This window comes from Medicago truncatula, chromosome 5, assembly GCF_003473485.1.
Source record: "Medicago truncatula cultivar Jemalong A17 chromosome 5, MtrunA17r5.0-ANR, whole genome shotgun sequence".
In the NCBI taxonomy this organism is placed as follows: domain Eukaryota; kingdom Viridiplantae; phylum Streptophyta; class Magnoliopsida; order Fabales; family Fabaceae; genus Medicago; species Medicago truncatula.
Window position 1 is genome coordinate 39755826 of NC_053046.1, and position 25604 is coordinate 39781429.

Below are 25604 nucleotides of genomic sequence, written 5' to 3' on the forward strand. Positions count from 1 at the left end.
GTGGAGATTTTATAAACTAGAGCCGACGAGTAATGTTTTTTTTTTTTATTTATCAATTTACCGAACAGGAAATCAAACTAAAAGGTCAAATTAAATAAACTTTACATTTTTTAAATTTAGCACAGTCGTCAATTTTTTTCTCAGTTAAGAGAATCATTTTCGCATAGGATTTTAGAAATTGATTCAATTTAATCGTGAGGGGTAAGCAGCTCGTTCTTTAGTCTTTGCTATTGTTTTAGAGAACTTAAAAGAAAAACAATGTGTAGTTGCTTGTTTGATAATTTGTTCACTAATCAATCATAAAACGATTTGGATCCTCTCATATTTGAATTAAACATGCGGTAGTTATGTTCATTTCAGTGTTAAAATTTAGGTAAGTTTTTAGATATTTTGGAGTTTGGTTGAATACAGTTCTCACGCTGACAAAATTTGTTTAACATTTGAATTTATTTTAAGTAACTAATATAGTAAATTAAGATGGAGCATTGTGCAACGTACAATACACTAAAATATACATCAAAATGGTGGGATTCCTTTTCAAACTCATGCAGTAGTTTTTGTACATAGAACTACCTTTTTTTTTATATATATATATTGAATGATTGGATAAATAATATAAATCCGACCAAACTTCATAAATACCATCATATTGAATGTTCATCTAAAATTTATTTGATTTTACAACTTAAAGAAATATAACTGGGACCTAATAAAATTTATTATTTTGTAAAAAAAAAAGTTATTGGTGAGACGGTGAACATGACCAAATAAATTATTGAATCAAACATGAGAGAATTCTTTGTCTAACTAAGGTATTTGAACCACAGATAAATTATTCTTTATCAGTACAAGAAGACAACTAAATCACGTAGATTTTCCCCTATATTTAGTACAAAAAGAATAATCGAAAATTGAAACACAGATAAAAATAGCTATTCAATTTCAAATGAAAAACTTGAAAACTAATGAAAATCACGATGTTTAACAGTAAAACAATAATAAAAAAATTGAAACAGATAAAAATAGCTATTCAATTTCAAATGATATAACTTGAAAACTAATGAAGATAAGGATGTTTAACGGTCTCTAGTTTCTGTTTTAAAATGTGTGATGATGCAGTTTAATAACTACAAAAACAAACTGTTAATTTCTGGTATTATTGTTATACCATATGAATATGATTATTCGTTAATGATATGTAGCTGTTAAAAATGTCACACCCATGCATAATAACGTAATTGGTTACAAATGAAGTAGTTATATTAAATACACATCCTGTTACTTGTTCAAATTAATTAAATTTGTTTACAATCTTGCACTCTTCAATTCAATTCATCATTCCATTCTCCTTGTGTTTTTGAAGACATAATGAATCAGGACAAAGCAGAAAAATTTACAAATATGATATTAGCCCGAACAATTTTTCCACGTTCATCTATTAATACAACAGCCTCAGATCCTGACGGCAAATTTTTAGTCTTAAATGTTTGTATTGACATGCCACCCAAGGTTGTATCTAATGGCAATTGGGCTAATCATGATCAAGCTGCAATGCCTATGCAATCCACTTTGCCATTGTTAGAGCTTCAAATTCTCACAATCTTTGCCATTACTCAATGCTTTCATTTGGTACTTAAACGTCTCAGGGTCCCTTATTTCGTTTCACAAATCATGGTAATAATAATTCTTATGCATTTCACACTTCTTTTTTTCTCTAGCTAGTTTGACATGTAAATTGAAAACATATAAACACAATTTTCATGGCATAGATCTTTAGGGAAATTCATTTGAATGAATATCAAAACTAATGAAAACAACTTTTTCTTCTTTGTTTTTAAAAAAAATATGATAGTATTAATTTTTTTCAATCTATGTACTTATTTAAAAGGTTGGAGTAGCAATGAAAACAAATTAAAGACATAGAAACATGAAATTCATCTATAATTTCGTTACCAAGGTTTTGATTTTTAGGAAACGTTGCTAAGTATTACACACAACAAAAATTAGAACAACATCAAATTATTCTTCTCTATTTTTCGTTGTTAATTCAACTTTTTCTAAAAGAAATGATTTGATGAGATACTTGTTACATTTTAGTTGTTATTTAAAAATATATTTATTTTCATGGCGTCAAAATTAATGATACATAAATTTTGCAGGCTGGTTTAGTTCTAGGACCATCTTTGAAGTTTTCAAAAACATGGACTGGATTCAAAAACATATTGTTTCCATACGGTACTGAAGATGTAATAAGTGTAATATCCCTAATTGGATATGCATTTTTCCTATTTCTAACTACTGTGAAAATGGACTTCACAATGATAACAAGAACAGGTAGAAAAGCATGGACAATAGCTTTTTGTTCCTTTTTGATTCCAATGGTTTTTGGTCTCCTAGTGTGTTACAGATTCCCAGAATATTGGATACACGAGATGGGAAATTTTGAAGCAAAAAACCTTCCTGTTATAGTTATAGGACAAAGTGGTTGTTACTTTGCTGTCATAGCTTCTTTGCTCTCTGACCTTGAGATTCTTAACTCAGAACTCGGACGTTTAGCACTCTCAACAGCTATGGTTATGGATTCTTTCAACTCAATTGTTACAGGAATTGGCACAGCTTTTATTAGCAGCATCAAAACAGATTCACATGATAATGGGGATGGAAAAGGAACTCTTAAAGCCTTTTTAAATGTTTGCTATTACTTATGTTTTATGGTAGTGACTCCTCTTGTGTTGCGTCCTATATTGAAGTGGTTTGTTAAAAAGACACCAGAAGGTAGACCGATGAAGAAAGTATACACATATATTGTGTTCATTATTGCTCTTGCAGTTGGAATGTTGGGATTATTGACAAAGCAAAGTGTTCTAGGTGGAATTTGCATTGTTGGTCTTATTGTACCTGAAGGTCCTCCATTAGGAACTGAAATGATTAAGCAATTGGAATTGTTTTGTAGTTGGTTCCTTTTTCCTATTTTTGTCACAAGTTGTGCTATGAAGGTTGATCTTAGTGTATATGTTAAAAGCGAGTATATTTATGTTTGGCTTGGCATTATTGTTGCTGTTCATTTGTTCAAGATCCTGGTGACCATTGGAATTTGTTGGTATTGTAACATGCCTATGACTGATGGTTTGTGTCTCGCTCTCATGTTGAGTTGTAAAGGTGTTGTGGATTTTTGCAACAATGTGTTTCTTCATGATTCCATGGTAATTTCTTTAACTAATAATCCATTCAAAAACATAGTAAGTTGTAGCTCATTTCAACACAATGATCACAGTGTTTTTTAAAATCCAGGGACCAGTACCGTGTAGCACAAGTTCGAGTGGCTAATAACATAATGAACTCAAAATAGTAAATTCTAATTGGTTTCTTCTGATTTATTTGTTAAATAAAAGTTATCTAATTGTTGTCCACTATAACACATGTGCAGCTTTTGAGCAGTGAAGCACTATCCGTTTTGAGTATAAATGTGTTGGTGATTGGAACCTTGGCACGCATTGGTGTGAAGTACTTGTATGACCCTTCAAGGAAATATGCAGGTTATCAAAAGCGAAACATCTTGAGCTTGAAACCAAACTCAGAACTTAGGATAGTTTCATGCATCCTCAAACCAAGTCATATAATTCCCATCAAGAATGTTCTTGACATTTGCAGTCCAACATCAAGCAATCCATTGGTAATTCATATCTTACATCTCTTGGAGCTTGTTGGAAGGTCTTCTCCCGTTTTCATCTCGCACTGTCTTCAAGAAAGAGTTGGTTCAAGTTACCACACTTTCTCTGAAGCTGTCATTGTTACCTTTGATCTTTTCGAACATGACAATGCTGGTACTGCATCAGTGAGTACCTACACAGCTATATCGCCACTGCGTTTCATGCACGATGATATTTGTTATCTTGCATTGGACAAACTTGCATCCATCATCATTCTTCCTTTTCATCTGAGATGGTCAGAGGATGGTTCTGTTGAATCGGTGGATGAGACCACAAGGTCTTTGAACACCAAGGTTCTTGAAAGAGCACCTTGTTCGGTAGCAATCCTTGTGAATAGAGGACACTCTTCTCCATTCAACCACAATGAGAATTCAAAGCAAATTGCCATGATTTTCTTAGGAGGTTCAGATGATAGAGAAGCATTGTGTTTGGCTAAAAGGACAATCAAAGAAGATACTTATCACTTGGTTGTGTATCACTTGGTTTCAACAATCAAGAATGATGAATTCACTAGTTGGGATGTTATGCTTGATGATGAGTTACTAAAGGGTGTTAAGGGAGTTTATGGTAGTGTAGATAACGTGACATATGAAAAAGTAGAAGTCGAAAACACTTCTGATACCACGACATTCATCTCAGATATAGCGAGTCAACATGATTTCATTATAGTTGGGAGGCGAAATGGCATCAAATCGCCTCAGACACAAGCACTTGCATCGTGGACTGAGTATCCAGAGTTAGGTGTGTTGGGAGATTTGCTTGCTTCACCAGATACTATTACCAAAGCTTCAATTTTAGTTGTGCAACAACAACTAATGCCTAAGGCGTCATAAACATTTAATACATGTACAGACACACAACAGTTTTCTTGTATGTAACATTTTAGTTTTCTATACATATTCTAATGTTGTAGATCATATTTTTCATCAAAATTCAATATTGTGTAGATACTTCCTGGAATTATTTGTCCTGTAATGTGAATATTCATTTGAATGCAATTGTGAGAATCAATTATTCGCATACCAGAGTCCATTTGTTACAATTATTAAATTTTACTGTGATAGCAGAAAAAATGCCCTTATTTGTGAGAAAAAATTGCTTCACCTCAAACTCAATTTTAACCAAATTAAGTTAACAAATTTTCAAAATAAAAAGTTATTCATTATTTTAGAGATGTTTTTTCAAGCTCGCCATTATTTCTTTTGGCTGAAAAATGTCCCCTGAAAGGTATTTCTTGAAGGTGTTAATTTTTTTTTGAAAACTATTGAAGGTGTTAAATTAAAAAATGTCTTACGAGAATTATCTCTCGAGTTTTTGAAAGGAGTCTAAGAGACATTGAGAGAGCCTAAAAAGAACTGCTCGAGCTATTTTTGGCAGGCTGAACTAAATTTTTTAGGGAGGTGAGTGAGATATCCTATAGAACCAAGCAATGCATCCCGCTATGTGCTCCAAGGTGACTCCACTTCTAGACCTCGACCACCCTAATGTGTAACGTGCAGCAAGAAATCATAGAAATGATGATCAACACCAAACACATTAACATGAGCTACCTTTGAAGGATGTCTCGAAATATCCTGAACATGCATGTACTGCCTCTTCTCTTCACCCTCTCTCACAAGTGACGTTAAACGTTCCCTCGACTGCATATATTCATCTTGAGTACCAGCATACCTCCTCGAAGGGACGTGTCTCGCGATGATCATCATACGGACTGAAGATTACGTTGTCGACCTTCAGACGATCAAGGAACATCATATATTTATCTATTGTCTTGTGGCCCCTGCTACGAATGAACCGCAAAGCATGTGGCATGTCAAAGGCAACGTATGGATCGTCAAAATATGGATATATTCCTCTGATATGCTCCATAGCTCAAGCCTAAAATCAAACACAAATATAAAAACATATTACAAGCACAAATATAAAAATACATATACAAGTACAAAAACCTACTAAGTTATTAATTACCTACATTAGGGTAATCTATCCACCCATCGATCATGTATGGCGCTTACCTGTAGTCGTGCCAACGTCGGCCCCTTTTAGAAGAAGGATTTGCTGCAGTATTCGCTCTGTGTACACTGTTGGTCTGGGTCGGCCTCTCTAGCCTGAGTATGTCTTTGTTGTCAGCCATATCTACATATCAACCAACAACAACAAAATCCACGAAATTTTTTGAGACATTTCATCAAACAGTTAGAGCACAAAATATACATACTTTGTTCATCGTGTATTTCAGTTCTCAAACTACCACATTACACTTAAACTTAGTTTAAACTGCATTCATAGTCAACACATGCAAGCATTTGATCAAAAACTACCCAAAATATCATCAATTTCAAAATAAAAAATAAGCACTAAAATATGAAGAATTAGAAAAGAAAAAAAAAAAAAAACCTAACATATAAAACTAAAAATGTGTATGCTTAGGGATTTCAGACACATACTTGATTACTTGTTTATACAACCACAATCAGCGCTTGAGGGGTTCGATGTTGCTCATATTTTACAAGAGATGCTGACTTATAAATCTGATCATATTAAAGCTTTTCAAGAAGTACTCAAAACTACGATTATTAGAGGAACAATACATCAACATGTGGATGCTCCATAATCTTTTCGATTGCTCGTGCAAGAACTACAATATTTGGCTCTTGAGGTGAATCATTTCCTTGTATATGAGAAAGACTTTCAGATTCAAAGGAATGAAGTTTAATTGTACTGAATCAGAAATTCATATCCCACTAAGTGGGGCCAGCTACATAAATCAAAGGACGTCATGGTGTTCTATAAAAACTAATGTTTTTTCTCCAACTCTCATTTATTTCTAGATCCTTCATAATAGTTTCTCTTGTAGTTTTTCTAGGTCTACCCCTACATCTAGTGATTTGACTCTCCTCGATCTGATCTAATCTGCTAACTATATAATCTACATGTCTTCTCTTTACATGCTCAAACCACCTAAGTTTAGTTTCTACCATCTTTTATAATAGAGGTGCTACCCTAGATCTAATGTCGTAATTTTTAATTTTATCTCATCTAGTCTTGCCACACATCCTAGGAACAACCTCATTTCTGCTACACTTATTTTATGTTTGTGTTGGTTCTTCACCACCCAACACTTTGCGTCGTACAACATTGTCGGTCTTACATTGTCTGATAAAAAATTCCTAGCGGTACTTTTGTATCACATAAAACACATGAGGCACTCCTCCATTTCAACCACTCAGCTTGGATTCGATCGTTTACATCTTCTGTTTTCCCGTCATTTTGTACTATCAACTCAAGATATTTAAACTGTGTAACTTGTGCTATAATATGATCTCCAACTTCACCTTCACGCTAGAGACTCTATGCCTCTTGCTAAAATTACATTCCATGATTTCTTGCTTATGTTTATGTTTGAAGAAATTTGATCGAGCTTGATTTTGTGATGTTTGGAGGGAGTATGGTTTATGTGTGACAGTTTTTGTATATGCGTGGTGGTTCTGTTCTGATATATGATCAATGTAGAACAATAATTAATAACTGTTCAACAACGAACGACAGTTAATTATCGTTCAACATCAAGCGATAATTAATTATCACTGGGACATTTCGGTCAGTTCAGGGTACCTTAGAACAAACCATGAGTATCTAAAAAGTAATTTTCTTAATTATTTACAAACATATTAACAACAAAATTTGTCAACAAAAAGGAAATATTAGAAGAAAAAAAATTGTTTGGTGAAATTTTAGATTCGATCACTTGAATTGACTCTTCATTCCACTTTACCATCCGTATTTTTAGCCTAAAAATTGAATCTTGAGTCCCAATTTGTACAATTAATGATCGGTATTGATTCTTCTGAATCTTAGGAGATTATTTTCCATTTGTCTATTCTTAGCTTGGACAGGTTGGATATATTGGTGAGGAACACCAAGGTGGGTGATTTGGTTAAGCAAGACCTTTTACATCATTGGCTTGCTTAACCAAAAAAATCAACGAGTTTGACACAGGTGAACAAGATTTAATTTAATTAAATATAATATAATAATGATTGGGATTTGAGAACATGGAACAAGAGCAAGCTCCGATATTATATATCGCATGTTTGATAAGAATATCTAGTATGAGGCATGAGCCCATTTGTTATTATTTTTTCCTATAATTTTTTAAAATGTTATTCTAAATATATTATCATTTAGTTATAATTTTTTTTGATGTTAAATTTTTTAAAAACTCTCGAAAATGAGAAGCTATTTCAATTAACTTCTCATAAAAATCATTTTTGAAATGTCTTTTTGAAAAAATATGTTATTTTTATTACGTAAAATCACTAACAAAGAATATTTAAGTTGGTGAATGTCAAAATCTATTTTTTATACACTGGGCTTTGTTGTAGTCCCGTTTTCTGTTGTGCTTTCACAATCGGCTTGTTGTAATATGTTGTTTTTAGAAGAATTTTTTTTTTTATAACAAATGAATTGGAAATAACTTCTATTAGTTTTAAGTAAATTTAAAAAAAAAAAAAAAAAAAACATATTTAGTAATACAAAGGAATTTTATTTTTTAAAAATCTATAAGAAAGACCCTATATTATATTTATTTTGTTATTTCTTTAGTCATCCCACTAGCAATTCAAGAATCCTCATTAAATGTTAACGAAAAATTAACGTTAATAGAAAAGTGATGTGTTTGTATATTTGATGAGAACTTAAGTATATAAGTGTGTAACTTTTAAAACAAAAGGAGCGTCAGTGTCATTTTTTCCCGAAAAGGAGTATCAATGTCATTGTACTAATATTAGATATTTACTGATATTATATCTAGTAGATACAGTATAAGAATACAACTAATTGCATATATTTTCCACTATTTTTTGAGAAAATATATTTTCCACTATATTTAGTACAAAATTAATTGAATGGTAGAAAATAGAAATTTAGATAAAAACAACTATTCAAATTCATATGAAAATGTTGATGTTTAACTGTCTTCAATTTCTGTTTTAAAATGTGTGATGAGACCGTTTAATTTAACCACAAATTAGTTGTTATCTTATCGTTACAGCTTAAACAAGCTGTAATTTCTGGTATTATTGTTATACCTTATCATTATCCGTTAATGTTGTTAAGAAAATGGTACACCAATGAAGTAGTATATTAAAGACAAAACATATTACTTGTTCATATCAATTAAATTTGTGTACAATCTTGTACTCTTGTTTTTGGAAACATGGACGCAAAGGCAGCAACAAATTTTGGAAACATGATATTAAACCGAACAATTTTCAAATATGCATATATTAATACAACAGCCTCGGATCCTGGCGGCAAAGTTTTAGAGTTAAATGTTTGTATTGACATGCCCCCTAAGGTTGTATCTGACGGCTTTTGGGCTAATCATGATCAAGCTGCAATGCCTATGCAATCCACTTTGCCATTGTTAGAGCTTCAAATTCTCACAATCTTTGTCATTACTCAATGCTTTCATTTGGTACTCAAACGCATTGGAGTCCCTTATTTCGTTTCACAAATCTTGGTAATAATATGTGTTATCTTTTAGTCGTTAATTTAAAAATATATTTGTATTCATGGCGTCAAAATTAATGATACATAAATTTTGCAGGCTGGTTTAGTTCTAGGACCATCATCTTTGAAGATTTCAAATAGATGGAATGGATTCAAAAACATCTTGTTTCCATACGGTATTGAAGATGTAATAAGTGTAATATCCTTAATTGGCTATGCATTTTTCCTGTTTCTATGTTGTGTGAAAATGGACTTCACCATTATAACAAGAACAGGTAGAAAAGCATGGGCAATAGCTTTTTGTTCCTTTATGATTCCAACGTTTGTTGGTCTCGTAGTATGTTACAGATTCTCAGAATATTGGGGACACAAGATGGGAGATTTCGAAGCAAAAAACCTTCCTGTTATAGTTATAGGACAAAGTGGCTGTTATTTTGTTGTGATAGCTTCTTTGCTCTCTGACCTTGAGATTCTTAACTCAGAACTTGGACGTTTAGCACTCTCAATAGCAATGGTTATGGATTCTTTCAACTCAATTGTTACAGGAATTGGCACAGCTTTTGTTAGCAGCCTCCCAGCTGATCTAAGCAAGGGTGCTGATGGAGCGGCACATGTTAAAGCTTTTTTAGCTGTTTTCTATTACATTTGTTTCATGGTAGTGACTCCTCTTGTAGTTCGTCCTATACTGCAGTGGTTTGTTAGTAGAACGCCAGAAGGTAGACCGGTGAAGAAAGAATACACCTATATTGTGTTCGTTATGGCTCTGGCAGTTGGAATGTTGGCATTAGTGCCAAAGCAAAGTATTATAGGTGGAATGTGTTTGCTTGGTCTTATTGTACCTGAAGGTCCTCCATTAGGAACTGAAATGATTAAGCAATTGGAATTGTTTTGTAGTTGGTTCCTTTTTCCCATTTTTGTCACAAGTTGTGCTATGAAGGTTGATCTTAATATGCATGTTAAAAGCGAGTATGTTTATGTTTGGCTTGGTTTTATTGTTGCTATTCATTTGTTTAAGATGCTGGTGACCACTGGAATTTGTTGGTATTGTAACATGCCTATGATTGATGGTTTGTGTCTTGCTCTCATGTTGAGTTGTAAAGGTGTTGTGGATTTTTGCACGAATGTGTTTCTTCATGATGCCAAGGTAATTTCTTTAACTAATATTTCCATTCATGATTTTATAGACGAATGTAATATAGAGACTAATTCAAAATAATGAACAACATTGCAGTACATTTTACACACAAAAAAATAGTAGCATTTTTCAGCACAAGAACCACAAAAAATGTTTATAAAATTTCAGGGACTAAGAACCGAATATTAGCATAAGTGGTTTATAATAATTTACTTGTTGAATAAAAGTTATCTAATTTTGTCCACTATAATGCATGTGCAGCTTTTTAGCAAAGAATCACTATCCGTTATGAGCTTAAATGTGTTGGTGATTGGAACCTTGGCACGCATTGGTGTGAAGTTCTTGTATGACCCTTCAAGAAAATATGCAGGTTATCAAAAAAGGAACATCTTGAGCTTGAAACCAAACTCAGAACTTAAGATAGTTTCATGCATCCTCAAACCAAGTCACATAATTCCCATCAAGAATGTTTTTGACATTTGCAGTCCGACATCAAACAATCCATTGGTAGTTCATATCATACATCTCATGGAGCTTGTAGGAAGGTCTTCACCCGTTTTCATCTCGCATCGTCTTCAAGAAAGAATTGGTTCAGGTCGCTACGCTTTCTCTGAGGATGTTATTGTTACCTTTGATCTTTTCGAACATGACAATTTAGGTACTGCAAAAGTGAATACCTACACAGCTATATCTCCTATGGGTTTAATGCACGACGATATTTGTTATCTTGCATTAGACAAACTTGCGTCCATCATCATTGTTCCTTTTCATTTGAGATGGTTAGAGGATGGTTCTGTTGAATCAGGGGACGCGAACATCAGGTCTTTGAACACCAAGGTTCTTGAAAGAGCACCTTGTTCGGTAGCGATCCTTGTGAATAGAGGATACTCTTCTCCATTCAACCACAATGATAATACAAAGCAAATTGCCATGATTTTCTTGGGGGGTCCAGATGATAGAGAAGCGTTATGTTTAGCTAAAAGGACAATCAAAGAAGATACTTATCACTTGGTTGTGTATCATTTGGTTTCATCAAACAAGAATGAGGAGGCCACTAATTGGGAGGTTATGCTTGATGATGAGTTACTAAAGAGTGTTAAGGGAGTTTATGGTAGTGTAGATAATGTGACATATGAAAAAGTAGAAGTTGAAAACTCTTCAGATACCACTGCATTCATCTCAGATATAGCGAATCAACATGATTTCATTATAGTTGGGAGGCGAAATGGCATCAAATCGCCTCAGACACAAGCACTTGCATCGTGGACTGAGTATCCAGAGTTGGGTGTGTTGGGAGATTTGCTTGCTTCACCAGATACTATTACCAAAGCTTCAATTTTAGTTGTGCAGCAACAATTAATGCCTAAGCCGTGATGAACATTTACGTACATGTATGTATACACAACATTTTCGTGTACGCATCATTCTAGTTATAGATACAGATTCTAATGTTGTTGCGCAAATTTTCACCAACATACTATATTCTATCACATTCCTGTTGTAGTGCAGATACTTCTTGAAATTATTTGTATTATAATGTGAATATTCATTTGCATGCAATAGTGGGAATTAGATATTCGCATACCAAGTCCATATGTCACAGTTATGAAATTTTATTATCATTATGTCGTTTATCAAGTTTGATGAAAAAAATGCAAACCCTGCATTGAATAAATGAATAATAACAAAGGCACAAAGTCACAAGACAAATAAATTTAAAACTGGTAAATTTGACTAATTGTCATATATCTCACCAAAAGGTAGCACAAGCTTGTCATGATCGTCAATCAAGTACTCAAACAAGAACACAGACCGAAAGCACATGCCTGAATGAACGGACATACTCACTAGTACATGATGAAATCACATAATTCGAATGTCAAATCAATTTCTCAAGATACATAAATGTTCATCAAACTTTATTTTCCAATGGACATGGGCTGTAAATAAAATTAACAGCTGCAATGAGTTGCTACAGGTCTTCAATCCTGCAAAAGAGATTGAATATACAAATTATGACACAAGCAAATACAGTATACAAAAGGAGATATAGAGAAAAGATGTTGACCTACTCTAGTGTGTGTTTGGCTACGAAAAGCAAAAATTGAGTTACCTCCTAACCTCGGCTTGACTAGAAGCGATAAAAAGTGATTTTTGGGTTAGGTTGGACAATTTACAGTAAGCTTCACATTGTCCTTGCGTTTAAAGTAAAAACACAAACATAAATCACTTCACTTCAAATACAATTTTAACCAAATTAATTTTACAAGATCAACTTTATTCAAATCATTTTTGTCAAACACTATTCCAAACACATTCTTGGTTACATTACCAAGAATTAGTTTAGGAAAGCGCCGAATTTGTTCAGTTAAATCTGTTTTCTAAAAGAGATCCATATGTATAGTTGCATACTAATACAAAACTATAAGACTTGTAACATCTTGGACAACATACAAAATATAGATAGGAAACATAGAAACAAATAAAAGAAGTTAATACCTCGTCATCGTCATCGTCATCACCTCCATCTTCCCTATTTTTCTTAAGACGGGTAGTACCGCCTTCTTTGCTGATAGGCAATTTCATTGCTCCAAAAGGAGTGTCAACATCAATGTTACCTTTCATGGTATAACCAGTTCCCTTTCCTCTAATCATATCCCATAATGCAGAACCAAAATCCTTAGGCCTAAAAGTAATTGGAACATCAATGTAACTAATTCCTCCACCTTTCTCAAGTTTAGCAGATTTACTGAGCTGTGCACCTCCAATGTTAACATCACCAAGCCAAACCTCATACTCAAGTGCATTGAGACCTAGGTCAAAATCATTCATGTTTTCCAATTTCAAATGAAGATTCGCAACCGTCTCTTCAAAAGAGAACTTTTTGAATTGAATCTTGTCAATATCAACATCAGGCTTATAAGGAATTGGAATTTCTCCTTTTTTCTCTAAAGGTAGCGTAAACCTTCCCAAGACAGGAACATCAAAAATAAGATCAACCTTAACTCTATAAGGAATTATAGTTCCAGGTTTAATATCAGCATAGGTTTCCTTAATATCATCATAAATCAAAGTAAGAGGAATTTTGACAGTTTCCTCTCCATGAGCATGGATAGTACCTGCATCCGGTATCAAACCGGAAATGAGTTTCCTGTCATCACTGTCAATCAAATAATTGATGTCAATCAAAGGAATTGGCACCGGATTGGGATTCTTGATGAGAATATCAACAACAAGATCTATCTTATGAAGGTTAATTTTCGGAACGTGTATCGCTTTAACATCAGCAGTTGGTTTCCCAAATCCAATAACTTCCTCAATCTTCTCACCAATGTCATGAATGAAATCCTTCACCTTTTCAATAAATCCACCCTTCTCTTCTTCTTCTTGTTTATCTTCTTCCTTGTGCTTATCATCTTTAAAAAGCCCCCTTTCCACCACTTCCGGCTTATCCTCCGATGTCGACATAACAAATCAATCAACCCTATAGCCAGATCAAAGTCAAATGATGTCAAACATTAAATCTGATCAATCATTTGCAAAATTAATCAGATCACAATACTATTAGATATGAAAAAAATTGAATCATAATCATAATTATTTGCAAAATTAAACATTAAAACACCGTGGATCACAGCATATACAGATTATACATTAGCATTAGATAAATTGAAAAAATTATGAAAAATACAAACTTTAGATGAGCATTGACTAAAAAATGTAGTAAAAGTTACAATCTGATATCAGGGTATAGTAAAAAAAAAAAAAAAAAAAAACAAATTTATGCTAGCATTCATTGAATCATATGATTTTTTTTTGTTTGTAGATGGTTATGCAGAAATAAGCATAAAGTCAAATAATGTGTAGATCATAAGAAACAATATGAATACAAAATAATTTGGTTAGAGTGGAGAAGTAAGTACCTGAGATGAAATGAGAGAATTTGATTGTGAATGTGACCAGAACAAGAAAATACTATGAGTATATTCATTCAATTAGATATAGTTGAATAAGGGAATCAACGGTTGGATATTGGCCACGAAGACATGAGTAATAGTAGCCGTTGATTGAAGTGTTAAGTGTTAACTATTCATTTATTAGTACAAACAAATCATGATTAACAAACAGTACCAGTCTCTCCATCTACTTTCCAAAGCATGGTCCACACGGAAAGGAAATCACACCGACCATCTTTTTTATAATTGATTGCACTAACGAGTATAAATTATACTATATAATTAAACAAAATTTTGATTAATATTATAAATACAAATATTTATAACCTTAATATTATAACAAACTTAAAAACTCATTTCTATTAAGAAAATATGTTTAAGAATAATAAAATGTCAGCCCAAAATCAATATCTCCTTCATATATAATATAATAGAGAATATTGTTCTTTATTGTAGCGTGATATTTCCTATTTTAACGAGATTTAATTTTTTTAATTAAAATTTAAAATAATATTTTATAAAATATAATAATAAATAAAATAGTTTAAATGAAGGGTATAATAGGTAATGCAAAAAGTCAACTCAAACTCGTGTATTTTCTTTAAATATTAAATATAGTATAGATTTAAAATTGATTCTTACATGTTGGTTGCTTTTGATAGAATTATTCTACTTTCAGAATTGATTTTACTTGAGCCTAAGATTTGTAGCTTTTGTTTTATAATTGATTTTTACACACAAATTTATTATTCAGATCACTTTTACACAAAAATGTTCAAATACAAATTATTTTACCTTCAACTTACTTTTAGTCGGAATCACTTTTATATAATCAATTCAATTAAAATAAGTTTTTGTCGCAATTAAACCATGTCATATTTTCAACTAGATATATTAACTTTTATTGATCAAACTTTCTCTTAGGGATAAAATCAAAAGAAGAACTTCTTATAAATACAATAAATTTGTCTTAGAATATGAGAAGTCATACACAAACAATAATTTAGTGATAATCACACAGATTTAACAATTTTTCTTAGTACCCATTATTTTTGTTAAGAGATTATTCTAATAAATGAACATAGTAACTTTTCAGAGTAAAAGAGTGCAACATTTATTATGATTATCACCATCTTGTCTTTGATAATAGGGGTTGTATGCTACAATTTATTAAATAATGTTTAATAATGTTTATAGATCTGATTCCTCTAAAGTGATTAACTCTAATAAATTGAATAATAGCAACACTTAATTAATAAATTAAAGATAGATATTGTAAACGCATCATAACAAATAATGAATTTGTTGCAATAACAACTCTTGATTTTATCACTTCTGATGATCCAAGTTTTCTTGTGAAAAAACACAGAAATTTCTCAAGGCCAGTGTCCATAGATAAGTGCAATGAGAGTGAGACTGAGGATTCTCTCATAGAGATTGTTAATCAAGTACAATCCATTAGCAACCACTCTATAATATGTAACCTATAAATCTTTTGTCAACTCACTCACAAAGGCAAACAAAAATATGCCTAAGTGTTGATCAAACAAAATTACATTAAATGATTCACACCACAAGATACGAATCATTACCAGCTTACCAATATAATATAACAAGCCATGGTTCACTGTTAAAACTTATGTATAATACAAGTTAGAAACAAAACTCATAATTAATTACAAGTGGGAAATAAGTAAGATTTTAAGGAGACTCATCATGTCCCTAATGGAGCTCTGTCATCTGGTCCAGCAAGCATGATCTGCCATTATAGATATGAAAGTCAATAAAGAACAAAGTAAAGAATTTACTTTTCCTACAGCGAGCAACTATAAAGTAAATGAATAACATGTAGCACTAACACTTCAGATTGAAGGCGTGTCTGGTATCCAACGTGACACATGTGGTTAGATTCTAATATTTCACTTTCTCAAATTATTACTTGTGTCAACGTGTCAATGTTGCATTCGATGTTGTGTGTGTGTCAGTGCTTCAATTATCAACTATTAATGAAAAAATTAGCAGTTGATATTTCAACATATTCATGATTTGTTATGCAGGTGTATGTGAATATCAATCATTGATTTTCTCATCCGACTGGTAAAATTGAGCTATAAACTTAAAAATTGTTGAGAAAGACATACATTACAGTCAAATGCAAATCTCCTTGCAAGCATGATAGCTGCATTCCTTTCTCGCTCTGATTCAAAAGCTAATACAAAAGAAAGTCCTTGTTTTGGCTGCCAAAATAGTGCCTGTGCGGCAGCATTTCCACCGCCTCGAACTCCACAAAGCTAAAGAAAACATGGCCGAAAGCACATTATTTGTCGTAATCAAAATATAGCTCTTTTCGTTTAGTGAAAATACAAAATCTAATGAATGATAGAACGTGAAAATAAATTGTCAACTTGCGAGCAAGAATCATCTTGAACCAGAAAGCATTGACAATTTGAAATACCTGCATTGAACTTGAATAATATTCTTTGGCAATTGTTGTCTTTCCTTTACAGAGTTTGATCCTCATTTTTCCAACATGAAGTACGTGAATAGATTCAGTTGGATGATGTAAACCACTCATTTGTGTTACAACTACCTGAAAAATATCGAACACAGCATATATTGTCACAGAATCTGACTAGATTTGACTTCTAAACTTTTTATAATGAAATACGAAGAACAAATTGCAAGACTACACGCTACTTTTTATGAAAATTTGATTACAAGATGGTAGCTAGGAGCGTAGAACCATATAGATTTGTTAAAACGAGGTCAACTTAAGAACACATACGAGTTACGAACATCTTTTATTCAAAAAAAAATTTAAAAATTGGCCAAATGAGAAATAAAATGAACGTAAAAGTGATGAATGACAAGCTTACACAATAACACAATAATCGCTTCTCAATATCTGACATTGATGCTCATATACTACTAGGAGGGTGAAAATGAAATAAGTATAAGAATGATAACACATACATTGAATTCAGTGTCATGTTTTCTCACAAGTGCCTCTACATAGGTTCCCAAACCAGCAGCTGCATAAATGCAATTTAAGCTCAAATTGGTTGTGCAACGTAAATATAACACCTTTATAGTTTCAATATAAACAAATATATAGAATCTATGTAAGTTCGTAACTTCTAAATCAAATGTGAATGTCTAATTGAACAATACCTGGATCTATTGGACCAGTAGTTGAAAGTATGATGTGCTGGTTTTCTGAAATAACATCAACATGCAATATTCGTCCAACATCAAATGGTTCAGGTGCGTAAACTGATTTTATAGCTCCTGAAAAAGAGAAAAGTGCATTATCAATGATAGAAATAAAATCACAAGAAAATGCAACTGCAACTGAAATTATTGTCTTTAACAGGTATTCATCATGCAAAAATCAATACCTGAAATAAGTTCTTTTTTGGCACCATCAGATGATACACGACACCATTGAATTGAACAATTTGAAAGGTCTGGAGCATTATCAGAGCAAGGTTGAATTTGCAAATAAGAGCCTAAGGTTTCATTCCCTTCAAGTTCATATAAATGTGGAACATTTTCCTCTCCTTTCTTTGTCCTTGTTATCTGAAAAGCATTGTGAAGGATAAATGGCTATCAGTCGAAAAAGCTTAAGATGAAAGACAGTCATGTAACTATTCCACTTAATCGGAGAAATTTATCATTCACTTAAGACAATAAAAAGTGGTATAACATTTGCTAAAACTCTAGTCTATATATTATTAAAAACTCAAGTAACTCAATGATAGGAATATGGACTACTACATGTTTTTTATTTTGTATTCAGTTTTTTTCTTTGGCATGAGATTATACAGGCATACCTCCTTCTGAAGTCGAAGATAATGTCTGGTCTTCTCTGCAAGTTGAGCCCTCAATGCTTGAAGTTCATGTTCCATATCCATGACCTACAAATCAATCAACAACCAATGTATTCATTTCCTTGAAATAACTTGATGAAGTTGTAGAAAATAAGAAGAAATCCAATTCCACGTGGGAAAGAAATGTCGATACCAAATATACAAAAAACAAACATTTCAGCCATTAACTACGCTATGGAGGAAGACTAGAACTAAGAAAAAGAGAAGATATTTGAATAGTAATTATTACTATTATATCTAGACAAAAGACCAAATAGAGACTACTATTTCGTATATACCTTGCTTGGCTGATGCAGCATTTTGATTCTTCGAGCCTCTTGAACCTCCTTCATTAATTGTTCCACGTCCTAAAACCCCAACAAATCCAAAACAAAAAATCCAAACAAAAATTACTCAGTTGCATGACACTATATGAATAAGAAAACAAGTGATATTAAGTCCGTCAAATTTATCATTAATGCATAATGAAATACGCAATTTGACATGTTTTATCACAAGGAAAATGACAACTGAAAAACACAAACCTGCTTCCCAGAAGCTTGAGACATTCTCTCATGCTCCTGAAGCGACTCTTCCACTCTCTGAACAGCTGACCTAGCATTATCTATTTCTGCGCGAGCAAAAGCTCTTTCCTCATCAACAAGTTTCTTAGCGTCTTCAGAAGCCTGCAAATGAATCTATACTCTCAGCATATGTAACGGAAATATCTTTACACGTGCATGCATAGAAGATATAACGAAAGCATATCTCTTTCACAACATTGAAGTTAAATCCTTTTAGCATACCATAAGGTAACATAAGTTAGCATCACCTGTTTAAGAAAATTTGCCAGTTTTTTAACCTCTGCCTTCTCTTGTAATAGTTCCCCTTCCCTTTGAGTTAACTGAACTGCTAGAGCTTCAACCTGAAGAGTGCACAAATAATAAAAATTTCTTCTAGAAGCTCATGAAAAATATAACCATCCTCAAGTTTATTCACTATGCATCTTCAACTTTTTGTTAACATGCACACTCACCATGATTTTCATAGAGTACAAGTAAGAATATTTAATTACAATGTTGCCTTCACAGAATTTCTTTAAGCACTTAATTGAAAAACATGAATATCTGTTTATTAGGAAGAAAGGAATGTGAAGTACATATCCTCCTACTTTATCTCCAAAAGAACTCACCATAGCAATAGCATCCTCGACATCATCCTTGTTTCTTCCCGCCACACGCCCCTTTAAGGATTCAAGTGAATCTCTGAGTTTCTTTAAAAGAACATGTTTTTCCAACGATGCTGCTTCTCTAAGTCTGGCCTGAATTTCACCAGCATATGAAAAGCTTGATTAAAATCAGGCTACATAAAGAAACTCTAAGATTACAAAACTCTTAAAAAAAAACGGAAGAATAAATATAATTATAATTATATTGCTAAATCTGAGTTTTTCAACTAGAAAGCAAGGTGACACACACCTCTTCAGATAACTTAGCAGCCGCAGCCAAACCCTTCTCAAATTTACTAGCAAGGTCACGAACTGAGAGACGATTATGCTGGTCCAACAACATAGCAGTCTCACGCGCAATAACCTCCTTCATAGATAACACTTTAGGGTCATCCTTTGCCTCCATTATCTGATTGTTAGCTCCAATTCTATAATTAGGAAACCGACTAGTAGCAAATACCACATCAGAAGACACCGCAGGCACTGCCTCTTTTTGCATCGTATCGCCAAAATCACGGGTTACCCTCGTCATCTCTAACAACCAATTCCCTCTACAAATCACAAAAATGCAACCTTTAGCTAAAGGTCATAGTATAGTTAAGTACAAAACAGAATCAAAAACATTATATGGAACATAAAACATATGTATGGTTCCACGTTTGGAGCAGTGAAAATTGATATTGATATGTTTGGTTGCTCTCAAGTAGAATTGATTCTAATTTGAAGCCAGAATTTGTAGCTTTTGAGTCTAAATGTGATTTTTACACCAAAGTTATTGTTGAACTCACTTTTTTGTAAATGTATCCAAATATAAACCACTTTGCATTGGACTCATTTTAAGTAATATCAATTTTACAAAATCAATTTTTATCACCAAAGAACCAAACATGGACTTATTATATTGCATGAATAGAACAAAGAGTATTGAACAAAACAGCACAAAAATAAGAGACTTATAAATAGAAATACCACTAGCATTAAGCTAATTGAAGTAAAAGAAAATTTTAAATTTTCTTCAAATTACTTCAAAGTGAAACTGAACTCTAATTTCCTTCTTCTTTCTTTCTTTCTTTTTTCCCTTTTTTTTATATAATTTGAAGTACATGACAAAAAAAAAAAAAAAAACACAACATATAAGAATGAACAGAACAGAACAGAACAAGCCAAAAATAAGAGACTTATGAATAGAATTACCACTAGCATTAAGCTTAAGGAAGTAAAGGAAAATTCTGAGATATCTTCAAAATGAAAGTAAACCCTAGTTTCCTATTTCTGTACTCTTTTTTTTCTTCTACAAGTTGAAGCAATGATGAAAAATCCAACAAAAAAAGACAAAAAAGGAAAGCTTGAACTTACAAAAGATCATGAGAAGATGAAAATGGGTAGTTAGGCTTGTGATTCTAGCAGTAGATGCAAAAGGGTGGCTGCAACTTGGTTATTCAACAACGGGAATCACTAGTCTTGTTGAGAGAGAGAGAGAGAGAGAGAGAGAGAGATGGAAGATTGCTTTTTGAAAAGAACAATAAAAAAGACCAAAGAGGTGACTTTGTTGTGGCATCCGTGGGTTCTGTGGACCCCACTTCGTTAGATTTAGGAAAACTTTTGTGCTGTCTTTGTGTTCTATGTATCTTGTCTTAGTTTATCCAATGACTAACTACATATTTGAATTCCAACTATGTGAGATTCACTCACTACTTAGATTATCAGCATGTTACATATAATGTACTAATATATGATGGTTCAGTCGATAAAAAGTTGACAGAGTTCTATTTTTGTTATCGGTATAAAATTTTCGCTAATAATTAGTTTGTAATTGTATATATCTCTGTCAAATGCAGTGAACTATGAAACTCAACTTATCTAAACTTTTATAAAAGAAATAGTAAAATACTATGGTTCTCTAAAAAAAATATATATATATATTATGGTGTCATGCTTCATGCTGCTATGGGTTATGGCTTTAAATTGAAAATCTTTGGTCCCATTCTTCCAACAAGAAAATAATAGTTGGTCTGATCCTCTTCATTCCAAGGCTTAGCTGTCAATGCTTGTTACTTCAATCCCACTTTCTATCTTTTTCCTTTTTTGACATGTTAACTTTGCTTCAAAAAGTTGAATAGTGGCTACTATCATGCATATTATCCATGTTGAACTTTTTTGTGTGGATGTAAATTTGAAATTCTAACCAACCGAGTAGATTAATCTTTTAAACTATAATAGAGATTGGAATATACAACTTATTATTATTGCTTATTTATAAGTTATTTTTGTAGTAAAAGATAAAAGTAAATGAGATTATTTTCCCATTTAATATAACCTATCTTGTAGAAAAAGAATGCATTTTAAAATTATTTGTTATATAAAAAATCTTGGCACATTTTAAAAATGATTTTTTTGTGAAGACATTTTGAAAATGATTTGTTCTTGGGCGTGAGTGAGTGAGTAGAGTCAACGATTTTTTTTTTTTTAAATCTTGTTTTTAACGCCTATCTCACTGATAGGTTGTATTTAGGATTAAACTAATAATTTGAAGGAAAAAATATATGCAAAAAGTCTATTCAACTACTTAAAGTAAACTTCTATTAAAAAATAGTTAAGTATATTTCACATCAAAAGAAAAACTTGTTAAAGCAAAGTTCAAATATTTTTATAATTAAAACCTCTATCTGAGCTATTTAAGCTTTTAACAAATAATTTAACAGTTTAATAGTTTACTATGATTAGTGTCCCATATGTTTCCCCAACAAAAAAAAAGTGTCTCATGTTACATGTCCTCTAAAGTTATGTTTTTTTTAGAGGGTCCTCTAAAGTTATGTTGAATGAATTGGGAAATTTAATTCATAGATCCCCCCAAAAATTGTAAATATTGCTGATTCTATTAAAAAACATTTTAATATTAAAATTATAAAATGACATATAAAATAAGACAAAATTTAATTACTAAACTAATAAAACCTTACGTTAATTTATGTTATTAAGGAAATGTACAAGCCCTTAATTTTGGCCTCTTCAAAAATAGGAAACGTACAAGCCCTTGTATTTTTCTATGAAATATATATATTCGTGAATCTTTTGCTTAGATTAGAATTTTATCTATTTTGTAGAAACATCTAAAAATGAAAGAAAATAATTTAAATAAAAAATAAAAATTGTGTAGATGAAGGACTAATGTCACGAACCCCATCCAATCTCCATTTATATGCAATAAAACAAACAAAGAAACAAAAGCTTACGGTGGGAATACGCAACAAATGAGTGTCACTGTTATGAATCATCAATCAATGCAACACTTGGAAACAAGGATTGGTTGTTGATCGATTATAAATGCTTCTTAACTTCAATTCATGTGGAAGATGACATAATAGTATACACAACTATTTACTTAAAATAAAGTATGGAAATGTTAATTAATGTCTCGGACACTGGTTAAGGACTTTAAATGATAAATTTTTATGAAAATTTATATAATTAATGCATTGGAAATTGAAAATTTTGACATTTTAAAAGAATAATTACTTAATTTAGCATACTTAAAAGTATACACAATCACATCAAGGATTTATAGGTTGTAGTTAAAGTTACATTTGTGTGCTCGTAGGGCAAGGGAATTAATGTACATGAGGGAATGATTTATTTTATACGTTATTAAAATTAAAATGAAAAAACAAGATTTTAATCGTTACTTCATCCAATTCTATTTATCCGATAAAGTTGAGTTAACAAAAGTTAATGTATTTAGATTGAATTTAGAATCAAATACATCACTTTTTATTGATCTAACTATTTTTTTTATAAATAGGTCCGAATAAAATATATCTGAAATAACATAATTGAATTTAGAGAAAATTACATTAACTTCCCCACGCATACCCCTCTAGTTTGAAAAAAGCACTCATCTAGTCTACCCTATGTTAACTCAATTAACTATTTTAACGATTTAGACAAATTTCTTTCCTGCTAATACTAGTTGCCTATATCGAATTCATCCCTTACAGTGTTTCTTTCTCATCACCGCGACCAATAACATGAAATGTCACACCCTTTCGACCATTTGTTTATGATTATGAAACTACATCAATGTTGTCATAATTCTTGTGCCATATTTATTGGAGGAGTGTATCGAGTTTTCTTCTTGAAATGCCATAAAAATAAGGAAAATACCTTCCAATATTTTACACAATGTTCTACTTCTGGAGGCATCCACTACGTGTGTCTTGTGTGGTCGAGGGAAGAATCAACTATGCATCTATAGGAGGAGACTTTGGGTCTTTTTGTTTTAGAATCACATCTATGCGTCATTTTTCTCTTCTTTTTATCTAAAGAAGTGTTATTCACACATATTAGGATCTGTTTTTGTTTGCGAATTCCTTGTATAAGTGCGGCATAATTTGGTTTTCGCATTTTTGTGCGATGTAGTTGGATTTTTCTATTTTGGTTCTTGTTGTTTTCTATATGGACGGTCTTGATATGATTGTATTCTGCCAAGGTTTATTTCATTTCTTTAGCGTCGATTAATTGTGTTTTCTTAGCATAATTTGAGGGAAAATTATAATAGGACTACTGAATTAAAAGGGGGAAATGTAGTGGACCAAAATAGATCAAATAAAAAAGAAGAAAAGAACTAATATTGCACTTAACTATGTTTCACTTGATCCAACGTAATCTTGTTGGCTGCACACCATAAGTAAATTTTTAAAGCAGTATTCTAAATGATAAAATAAATTGGGGTGCTATCTATAAAATTTATGTTAATTAACAATAACAAGTAACCGATATATTATAACTCGTTAATTGATTAAAGCAAAAAATACATGCATGCATGCAACGATAGGTTTTATAGTTATGTTTCAGTCATACAAACACTCATTTGGAGCTTCGTATTTCGACCCAATACTATATAGTCTTCACCTATAACAACAATATTTGTTTGTGATGGAAGAATTATGGCTTGAACTGCAACATATTTGGGTCATCATAGTGTGATATAATCACAAATAATAACGACAACGAGTTTATAAATGTCCCACATAGACCAGAACATAAAATATATGGGTCTTTATAAAGTTAGATTAAGCATGAATCAATGCCGAGCTATTAACGCCAGCTTGTTACTCAAGTGAGGGCATAAAATTGTTGGAACACGGCTTAAGGTAAAGCTGCTATGGGTTATGTCTATTGCATCTGCAATAGGGTGGTTTAGACTCTTATGACGTCTTTAATCTAAGAGAGCTTCGGCACTCGTACGTGGATAATAAGGATAGAAAACTACCCTTGAACCATCAATTTTTTTAGGAGCAAAAGGTTTGTCAATAAATTTTTTTCTTACAAATTTTTAAATTTTTTTAGGATTACCAATATATATTCTGAGTGAACCATCAAATTCGTCCTTGAATTTTTATGGGTCGGCCAAATTCGTCCCTCAATTATGCGAAATATCAACTTAGTCCCTGAATTTGTTAGACGTCCATCAAAAAGGTCTTTCTGTCCAAGTGTTCCGTTAGCCGTGCTGATATCAACTTAGTCCCTTAATTTGTCAGACGTCCATCAAAAAGGTCCCTCTGTCCAAGTGTTCCGTTAGCCGTGCTGATCTGTCGCCCTGCATGCTGTGTTGTCTTGTACACGTGGCAAGAAGGAAGCCGCGTGTTCAAGGACTAAGGCCCCGTTTGGATAAACAGCTTATTTAGATGTTTATAGCATTAGGGCTTATAACATTAGGATATGTACACTAAAAAAGTATTTACATAAATTGAAGTGTTTGGATGTGACATTACATAAGCAATTAACGAAATTTTAAATATTTTTAATTTAACAAAAAAAATCAAAGAATCGAACCACAATTATCAAGATTTTTTTTTTTGATAAAATTAATCAAGATGTAAAATAAAATATTATAATATATTAATTTTAATTATATATATAGTATAATCAATATTCGTCCTTAAAAAATATCAATATTCATATAAGACAAAATTAACATTAGAGGTGTAAATAAATAGTCTAAACATCATCAAACACAAGTATAATAATATAAATATAAACTTGAGAATTTAATAACACATGAATAGCCGGCCCTAGTTTTCTAGTGAGAGAAACTCCAACTTCTCTCTAAACTTTCTTTCTCCTTCGTTCATCGAGGAGGGGTGGTTTTAGGTTATTTTTTGACCTAGAATCACCCCTCTACATCTTTTTTCC

The 25604-nt window shown here is 32.1% G+C and overlaps 4 protein-coding genes across 8 annotated transcripts; 2 read left to right on the forward strand and 2 right to left on the reverse strand.

The window, feature by feature from the left end:
- Positions 1-1368: 1368 nt before the first annotated feature.
- Positions 1369-4543, forward strand: LOC11434727 (cation/H(+) antiporter 4). The gene is made up of 3 exons (XM_024785022.1): positions 1369-1629; positions 2160-3203; positions 3428-4543. Exons 1-3 carry the CDS (start codon positions 1369-1371, stop codon positions 4541-4543), a joined length of 2421 nt encoding a protein of 806 aa, XP_024640790.1.
- Positions 4173-14476, reverse strand: LOC11421452 (uncharacterized). 4 transcript variants are annotated; one of them, XM_039834423.1, is made up of 4 exons: positions 14283-14476; positions 12859-13843; positions 12297-12347; positions 4173-4218 (listed from the first exon to the last, which is right to left on the reverse strand). In XM_039834423.1, the coding sequence occupies exons 2-3, from the start codon at positions 13825-13827 to the stop codon at positions 12342-12344; spliced, it is 975 nt and encodes a 324-aa protein (XP_039690357.1). In that variant the 5' UTR covers positions 13828-13843; positions 14283-14476; the 3' UTR covers positions 4173-4218; positions 12297-12341. The 4 variants fall into 4 exon arrangements, with proteins under 4 accessions (XP_039690357.1, XP_003617191.1, XP_039690356.1 ...); XM_003617143.4 differs by lacking the exon at positions 4173-4218 and having other exon boundaries at positions 12058-12347; XM_039834422.1 differs by lacking the exons at positions 4173-4218; positions 12297-12347 and adding an exon at positions 12475-12554 and having other exon boundaries at positions 12859-13845; positions 14290-14431.
- LOC11429863 (cation/H(+) antiporter 4) lies at positions 8929-11959 on the forward strand. The gene is made up of 3 exons (XM_024785023.2): positions 8929-9234; positions 9322-10368; positions 10549-11959. Exons 1-3 carry the CDS (start codon positions 8929-8931, stop codon positions 11731-11733), a joined length of 2538 nt encoding a protein of 845 aa, XP_024640791.2. The 3' UTR covers positions 11734-11959.
- A 1211-nt stretch (positions 14477-15687) lies between the features above and the next one.
- Positions 15688-20927, reverse strand: LOC11432906 (stomatal closure-related actin-binding protein 1). 2 transcript variants are annotated; one of them, XM_024784623.2, is made up of 13 exons: positions 20769-20927; positions 19663-19963; positions 19377-19505; positions 19017-19109; positions 18730-18870; positions 18484-18552; positions 18149-18232; positions 17714-17894; positions 17487-17603; positions 17289-17347; positions 16771-16905; positions 16457-16606; positions 15688-16074 (listed from the first exon to the last, which is right to left on the reverse strand). In XM_024784623.2, the coding sequence occupies exons 2-13, from the start codon at positions 19942-19944 to the stop codon at positions 16030-16032; spliced, it is 1485 nt and encodes a 494-aa protein (XP_024640391.1). In that variant the 5' UTR covers positions 19945-19963; positions 20769-20927; the 3' UTR covers positions 15688-16029. The 2 variants fall into 2 exon arrangements, with proteins under 2 accessions (XP_024640391.1, XP_013454338.1); XM_013598884.3 differs by lacking the exon at positions 20769-20927 and adding an exon at positions 20607-20729.
- Positions 20928-25604: the final 4677 nt, after the last annotated feature.